At 39.7% G+C, this 8,816-nt stretch overlaps 1 protein-coding gene across 1 annotated transcript; it reads left to right on the top strand.

Moving 5' to 3' along the window:
- Nucleotides 1–633: 633 nt before the first annotated feature.
- On the top strand, nt 634–6,001 carry rpl15 (ribosomal protein L15). Its single transcript, XM_020606387.1, has 4 exons — nt 634–706; nt 1,959–2,140; nt 2,230–2,366; nt 5,641–6,001. The coding sequence occupies exons 2-4, from the start codon at nt 1,969–1,971 to the stop codon at nt 5,944–5,946; spliced, it is 615 nt and encodes a 204-aa protein (XP_020462043.1). The 5' UTR covers nt 634–706; nt 1,959–1,968; the 3' UTR covers nt 5,947–6,001.
- The last annotated feature ends 2,815 nt before the right edge of the window (nt 6,002–8,816 follow it).

Below are 8,816 nucleotides of genomic sequence, written 5' to 3'. Positions count from 1 at the left end.
AATTTATCATGCTCATTTTCTGTGTTTTTTTTTCCTCGCCGGCTTCCCTTATTGTCTGTTATTTAGGTTGTCCTTATGCTCACTGGCTTTATTCTAACCTGTTCTGTCTGTTCTCTGAAATAAAAAAAAGCTTTAATCTAAAAACGTATTATTATTCTTCCATCCAAGATCTCCTCCAATTTCTATTTCATTAGATTCTGTTGATTAGTCCAGTTCTTCTGGAGTCATTGACCTATCTTCTCTGCAGCATGCAAACACTAACAAAAATGCTAAAATATGTTTAAAGACATTGTTTTATGCACATATATAACATATTATTTAGTTATTAATTTCACAAAGGATTAACTATTCATCTTATTTTGTTTAGGGTAGTTATAATTGTAATTGTTTTTTTTTTTTCACAATAAAGTAACATTGTGAGCAAATGAACAACTATACAATGAATACACATACGTTTCTGCAATTACGCCTATAGTCAGTATTGCAGTATTTTGGATCAATACTAACCTAATGCTACCTCTACAGATAGAATATTTCCGAACTTCTTTTCAGTCTATACTGTACTTTACTTTTAATTGATATATTTGATTTGAAATTGGAAACGAAGACTACATTTCCCATGAGCACAACAACGGAATGCGTCATGTCGTTTTCATAAGGCATGCTGGGTACGTAGCATCTCTCTTTCCGGCTGGTACGCCATCATGTAAGTGGTTATTTCTACGATTTTCTACAACGTGCAATCCATTAAAATCATCTTTTGTATACTTTCATCTGTCTGCTTGAGTCAGCACGTCGTATAGCGACATTTTAATGATGCATGCCTCTCGATTATTTCTTGACTAACGCTGTTAGACACTGAGTGTAGCAGTATTTTGTGTTGAGACGCTGTCCATCGAGTAAGCATCCACACTGTTGGCCGACGTAAAACAAACAAAAAAAAAAATATATCAAAAAAAAAAATATAAATATATAGTATTGCTGCCATGCAGCTTGACATTGGTGTAAAACTGAGTATTTTCGATGCGATTCTTTTGAAATTGCCCTGTGTAGTACATTTCTGTGGTAATGCTAGTGCAGGATATGGTTCTTAGGTTCGCTAACTCTGAGAGACGAGACAGTCCAAGTAACTTCAAAACAGTGTTGATTTATTCAAACTGCTCACAGGCAGATGTAAGATGAAAGACCCTGAACCCACCAGGCCTATACATTATATCCCCTCGGTTGGGCTAGCCCCATACTACACAGAAACGTCAACCGAGACGTCTCTGTTACCAGCTTTGCAGCTGGTCATAGCAGTAGTCAAAACATGAAGCAAATCAATGTGTGTGTCTGTGTCTGTTGGTTAAGTGGTGTGTAGCTAAAAACATTCTCACAACCTCTAGTAACATGTCATGACATTAAACATAAGAACATATTATGGCTAAGGCTACAGTTATACACATCATAATAATAATATTAAACACCCTGTCTGCTGACAGTCATCAACTCTTCTCTCTAGTTATCCTTGACCAGATGTACCCTGTAGAAACTCATAAGGATGACTAAGCATTTAACAGTCTAACTAGACATCCTATCTCCACTAAACATTTCTAATACATAAAGTATCTATCTGACTAAAAATACCAAACACTAGCAACATTCTGGTGAGGTGAGGAGTGATGAGCTACGAGGGTACCGTTAGCATGCTAGCTTTATTTCTAAGTTGCTTTCTGTAGTCATGAACTTCTATGCCTCTACGACCTGTATATTTTTATGTTATTCACGTTATGTGCACTCTGCTGTTTTGAATCATTTTAACGTGACTGAAACGAGGCCTAGTATAATTTCTGTAGAGGGTGGCTGCATGATCAATATTGTGTATGGAGGATTTCTTAATTTCATCATGTTACTGGACATTGGAAATGGGAATTGGCATCAAAGACCTGCTAACTTGTCAGACTGTCTGTTGTCCACAGATAAGTCAACATGGGAGCATATAGGTATATGCAGGAGTTATGGCGCAAGAAGCAGTCCGACGTGATGCGTTTCCTTCTCCGTGTCCGTTGCTGGCAGTACCGTCAGCTGTCCAACCTCCACCGTGCTCCTAGACCCACCAGGCCTGACAAGGCCCGTAGGCTGGGCTACAAGGCCAAGCAGGGTGAGTGCTTAGCCTAGTTGTACTGAAACCTGCACATGTGGTTTGCCATCATTTTTGCTTGTCTCACAAATGGCATTTTTGTTTGACAGGTTATGTAATCTACCGTGTCCGTGTGCGCCGTGGAGGTCGTAAACGCCCTGTGCCCAAGGGTGCCACCTATGGCAAGCCAGTGCACCATGGCGTCAACCAGATTAAGTTTGCCCGCAGCTTGCAGTCCGTTGCTGAGGTACACTCATTGTCAGTAATTGCACGGTGATGTTACAGGATAAGGCTGGTGATTTTTTTAAATTGACTTTTTTCCACAAATTCACAAATGAATTTTGTGTGCTCAGTGTGATGAAATTCGTTGTAGGTTTTAGTACCTGTATAGGTTTTGTTCAAAATAACAGAAAATCACTGGCCTTATCTTGTAAATCCTGAGGAAAGAGTAAGTTATGTGTTTTCTTGTTTGACAGTGCTTCTGATGAACTCTTGTTGGTCAGTTCACTGCATCTGAAGTGCATTCTTATGTAGCACGCATTGTAATTGCAGATATTAACATGACAAATACACCAATCAGCCATAACATTATGACCACTGAGAGGTGAAGTGAATAACACCGATTACCGCATTACAGTGGCACCTGTCAGTGTGTGTGGTACATTAGGCAGCAAGTGAACATTCAGTCCTCAAAGTTGGAAGCAGGAAAAATAAGCAAGTGTAAGGATATGAGTGACTTTGACAAGGGCCAAACTGTGATTGGTGTTCCTGGTCTGCAGTGGTTAGTACCTACCAACAGTGTCTAAAGAAGGACAAACTGTGAACTGGCGACAGGGTCATGGACGCCCGCAGCTCACTGATGATGAGGTTGACCTACTGTAGATTAAACTTTTAACTTCCATTTGTACTGTTCAAAAGATTAAAATTTATCTGAATCATTGTTAAAATGGTTGAAAATGAGAAATACTGTCCATTGGTAAGTGAGGGCTCGGGGCTGTCCCACTGTGAAATCAAGTGCACGAGGGCTCCCTCACCTTCATTTGGAGCCCTTTATGCTCACTTTCCGTATTTATTTTGGCATTTCTGCAGACTTTACCTGAGGGAATTCCCCACATTTCATAGAGTTGTCATGTGAATGCCATATGACGTGTGCTATGCCATAAAATGGAGATAAGAAAAATAAAGAAGACAAAAAGTAAATGAACAATCATTCAGATGTTATGTTTTTGTATGTTACTTTGGACAAAAGCATCTGCTAAATACTGTAACCTAAACATCCTATATTATACACCCATTTCATTCAACTGTTTTTCTTTTTTGCTTAATGATGCCGTTTTTGGCAAAAACATTAAGTTGATTAGGTCACTGATGGTTCTCCCCTCTGCAAGGCAAGAGCCTGAATCATGTTTAAACCAGCCAGTCGCACCCTGAAATGACTTGGCCGTGAGGAAAGTGAAAAATGTCAAATAAATGCCCTGAACCCTCAATAGTTAGAACTGTGGTGTCGGTTGGTGTCGTCATGGTGATGTCGTAGCCCAAGTCACAAAGTGCTGTCACTGTTCTATCCATCCATTATCATCCGCTTCTCTGGGATTGGGTTGCTGTGGCAACAGGTTCAGCAAGATAGTCCAGACGTCTGTCTCCCTAGCGATGTGTTCCAGCTCCTCTGGCAGGTTTCGGAGGCGCTCCCAGGCCAGATGAGATTTATAATCTCTCCAGCATGTTCTGAGTCTGGCCTGTGGTCTCCTACCAGTTGGATGTGCCCAGAAAACCTCCAAAGAGAGGCGCCCTAGGGGCGTCCTGATAAGATGCCCTGTTCCTACTTACGCATTTTCCAGCCCTTGTTGATTCTTGCACTCAAATCACTTACAGGTGACATCACTAAAGTCTTTGGGAGTTCAGGGCTTGAGACTTTAGGGAGGACATTGAGATTGGGCCCTGGTCCTTTTCAAACACTTTAACCCTCCATTGAGATTGGGCCCTGGTCCTTTTCACTTTAACACTGTCAGGCTCACACAGCGCTTCATCTTATTGATCGAATAATCTGCTTCTTATATTCTGGATTGTTTAATTTACATGGTCAATAATTCAAATATCTTGATTTAAAATAATGTTAAATGGGGAAAAGCAGCAAATCATCAAAGTGGAACAGCAGGATCTGGTGATCTTGAGTTCCCTTTGCTTGGAAACTGACTGAAATGATTACTTATTTAAATATTTGGCCTATTATCTTATCTGTTAGTTGTTTTTACTTTACTTTCTTTAGGTTGGCTGGCAGACTCAACATGTATATAGAAGTGACGGTGAAATGCTCCCCACAGTTCCTGCTCAGGAGTGCAGTCTGTTGGCCTGTCTCACAGGCTGCATGTAACAGCAGGAAAAGCCAGTGTTTCCATCATATACATTTTGCAGTGGTGGTCTGCCACTGCAAAGTTTATTGCCACCACTGCTTCAGAATTATGTGAAATTCAAAACATCCCAATTACACAACTCTGCATAGGGCTTTTTAATGTGAAACAACAGATACCAGTTCTGATGATTGTTGAATTTGCCAACTCACTGAGAGAAATTGAGACACTTAACTGGAAGCTGTTGTTAATGTTTCCTGCTATAATTAGAAATATCTGCAGGGACAAGGCTGTTGCTATAATCCCCATTGTTTATGAAAGCGCTGATATGGTGCACATGCTCAAATTGTCCCACAGTCATCCTGACGTATGTCCAAAAACGAGCATGGCTTTAACACCTGCACCAAGCAGTAAAACTTTGCAAGTTTCCTTATTGTCAATATGCACTCTTTTTAGCAGAACCAGTGCCTGCAGGTCATCATTGCTTAATTTTTTTGTAGTATGACCATTTAGACCTTTGCATTTCCATATTCACATTTTTTTGTAGTATGACCATTTAGACCTTCACATTTCCATATTCATGTGTTGGATGTGAATATATGTGGTGTTTAAATTGCCTTTATTAATGTCACTCTGTATGTGAAAAGACCTTTATGGATGCCATTAGACCAAAATCTGCAACAGCGTTTGTTGCCAGTCCACTGGTGTTTACTTGGAATGTTTTAGTCAACAGCTTTTAAGCCCTAAGTTCAGATTGATTTGAAGTAAGCTGCTGACAGGGCTCTGAACCAAACTCCTGCCAGGATCTCTCATGTGTAGCAACAGCCCTGCATCCCACAAGGATTCAGCAGCTCAGGGAGCTTTTGAAACGAACGCATTCGGTGTATTTCCTCAGCTTGGATCATGTTAAATAGTGTCACAGGCGCGTCTCATCACCATTGATGTGGAAGTTATTTCATATTTGCCCAAATTTTTCCACTGTGGGATCAATATAGTACCCACCAAATGACACTGTGCATTTTTCTTGAAATTTAAGTTGGAGTTGAAGGAGTCTCCCATTCAGTAGTAAACACACAAGTGTTGCATCTTGAGGATGGTGTGAGGTGATGAGTTTAATGCTGGTCTAGCAAGTGAGAATCATTCACTCATAACTTTCATATTTGTGTATCCTAGGAGCGTGCTGGCCGTCATTGTGGAGCACTGCGAGTGCTTAACTCCTACTGGGTGGGTGAGGACTCCACCTACAAATTCTTTGAGGTGATTCTGATTGACCCCTTCCACAAGGCCATCAGACGCAACCCAGACACCCAGTGGATCACAAAGGCTGTGCACAAGCACAGAGAGATGCGTGGCCTGACATCTGCAGGAAAGAAGAGCCGCGGCCTGGGCAAGGGCCACAAGTTCCACTTGACCATCGGAGGCTCCCGCCGTGCAGCCTGGAAGAGGCGCAACACCCTGCAGCTGCACCGCTATCGTTAGAGCATGCCACAGTTCTGTACATTTAAACAAATAAACAGCCCTTTTTATGGTGACAGTCTTGTCTGGTGTCTTTCATTGGTTTTTTGGATATAAACCGGAACCTGGAGCAGCTTTCCAACTTCTTATTTTGTTAAGAAAGAGACCTGTAATGTACTCCCAAGTGTCATGGTTGGCTCTCTGGCATTAGGCTGAGTAGGTTAGTCTACTGCTTATGACCCAATAACCAGATGGGGGCGTGCTCTTAGGACTGTAATACAGTTGTATGTTTGTCTTAAATATTTTGTACAGATAATGCCACGTCATGTCTGTGAAAACGCAGACTTAACCCTCATGTGGCCTTAGGTGTCTAGTGTTAACATTTGTACTTTATTTTTCAAGCCGTTTTGGCTGAGTCGAATGAATGTAGCTCAAATTTGCTACAGGTTATTTTTTAAATACTTAAAAATTGAGGTCTCACGTCCTTATATTTGCCTAAAATGGCTGAAATAAAAAGTCACATATGTTCCTAGGTTACTGTTACCATCGAAAACCATTAAAAATGCTTTTTTTTATGCCAAATTTATCATGTCATATTTCAATGCCCTGAAGCAATATATCATTTAAAACGAGAGGGTCTCAAAATGCAATTTCAATAGTTGACCAGCAGATGGGGACGCGAGACCATTTTGAAACCGTGCATGCAAATTCATCCAAATTTCACTATTTTTCCAGTTTTTGCAAGGGTGACTTGCTAAAATCATAGTGTGTATCACTATTGTGTGCTATATCGATATGATTTGTGTGTGTGTGTCTGTTTGCATTTACGTTAGTGTGTGCTTTGTTGTCATTTACGTAAGTGTGTCTGTGCGTGTGTTCGTACGTGTGCGCACGTAGTTCTAGCTGCGTAAAACCAACCACGTGGGTGTGTCTGTGTCCAACTTCATAAGTTTTTTTTTGTCTTAGAAAGCCATATTCTGTGTTTTATAATTCAAGATCTGAATCGAAACCAACCGCATTCGTGCATGGCTGTCTCTCGTTTTTCGCTCGGATTTGCTCATGCACACTACATGAGTTGTGCGTCCATTTACCTTCTGTGCGTGCGCGCACGTGACGGTCCGTGTGTGCCCGTGTACATAAGTGCGTGCAGGTGTGCGTGTCGGACTTCATAAGGCCTTTCTCTTACAAGGCTGCAATCTATTTTATAAACAATTTAAGTTGAGAAGCAAGAACCCAGACAAAATTGGACTTTGTTTGGCGGCAGTAGTATTAGTTGGTGAAATGGCAAGAAGATTTAGCACACAAGAAGCTTTGGATGTAGTCATGCACACAGAGAGCTAAGAGTGATGGCTCTGAAGATAGCAGCAGCAGCGAGCCTGATGCAGCACGTCCTGCATGGACAGATGGAAGGCTTTTATGGTCTCCCCCAAACGACCAGATGCTGAGGTACATTCCAGCAGGCACAGTGAGAGGAGCAAAGTCAAGGGCAGACAGCAGTGCCACTTGTACACAAAAAAGAGGGTTGTAGGCATCTGCTGTAAGTGCCACAAGTTTATCTGCAAGAACCACGCCCTTTCTATTTGCAGCCTCTGCTTGAGCTGAACTCTAATACACAGAGTGATTCAAAGTTAATGTTTTTAGTGTTCCTTGCTCATTGTTCTTGTAAATAAATGTTCTGGTTCAAACTAATCTTGTTTTTGTTAAATTATTTTTTTTTAGAACACAACAGGGTAATGTGAATTTATGACATTTTTGTAAGTGGACACTTTTTGCCACTAGGCACTTTAATAATAATAATAATAATAATAATAATAATAATAATAATAATTATCAAATACTGTTTGAAATGTATTTTTTTGAAATTTTTTTTGAAATTTTTTCCCGTAAAAAATATGGAGTTATGAAAACATACTGGCCTATAAAGGGTTAAAAATTCCAGAAATATAATTCATATTTGATATGTATATTTAAGAAACAAGTAGTTTTAAAAGACTGGCCAGTTTAAAGTGAAAAAAAATATGAATTTATGACATTTTTTAGAGCTTTTTTTGTAAGAGGTTACTTTTCTGGCACTAGGCACATATGTGTGATTTTTTTTTAAAGGAACTCCTGAGGGTTTTAATTAAGCCATCAGTTACAAGCTACCATATTACAGCCAAGAAAGACAAGACACTAGTCATGTTTGCTGTTTTGAGACAAATCCTAGTCACAGATTTTGGTGAACAATAGTGATGATCAGAAAAATCATTACAGATATTTGTAATTTGTGGATATCTACAAGTGATCTACAAATCAATTTGCTGATTTTTTTTCTTGTCAATAACATGAATTGTATCTATTGACATTTACTAATCACAATGTATTTTGGATAATCAAAATTACATTATGGATATCAAATTAAAATGAGGACTAGTAACAGCTGGGCTGTAGAGATGTGAAATGGGAATTCTTCCTAGGAACAATTTGATTGCAGATGTCCAGATTGTGGATATCAGAATTGACATTGTGGATATGTGAAATTGAAGCCCAGTATATGTGAATGGCAAAAGTGGTATCATTTGTTCTAAGAATTGAAATATTGTGGATGTCTGCAGTGTTCTTTTTGTCTGGGAAAATGTAATTGTATCTATCTGCGGTGCATATCCACTATTAACTGTTAACATGGCTTGCTATATACACAAACAGAACTTGTTCTGCACATGCTATTACTCCAAGGGAGTACACTAAAAATGTTTAAATTGATGTGGCTGGTAGACATGTCATCATAGTAAACCGTATCTCAAATATTAGGGCAACTTTTATTGGCAGGGAATTGTACCTGACAGAAAAAAAACATTATTTTGTATGTATGAATAACAACAAACAGCTGAATAATCTTTTTAAGATGACAGTTG

This window comes from Monopterus albus, unplaced genomic scaffold (genome assembly GCF_001952655.1).
Source record: "Monopterus albus unplaced genomic scaffold, M_albus_1.0 scaffold77.1, whole genome shotgun sequence".
Taxonomy (NCBI): Eukaryota; Metazoa; Chordata; class Actinopteri; order Synbranchiformes; family Synbranchidae; genus Monopterus; species Monopterus albus.
This window is presented reverse-complemented; position numbering and strand designations above follow the sequence as displayed.

What these genes read in the sequence shown, in the direction of transcription:
- rpl15 (XM_020606387.1), top strand. Translation starts at nt 1,969, where the DNA reads ATGGGAGCATATAGGTATATGCAGGAGTTATGGCGCAAGAAGCAGTCC. An exon ending in GGGCTACAAGGCCAAGCAGG is followed by an intron (nt 2,141 to 2,229) that starts GTGAGTGCTTAG and finishes TTTGTTTGACAG; the next exon opens with GTTATGTAATCTACCGTGTC. An exon ending in GCTTGCAGTCCGTTGCTGAG is followed by an intron (nt 2,367 to 5,640) that starts GTACACTCATTG and finishes TGTGTATCCTAG; the next exon opens with GAGCGTGCTGGCCGTCATTG.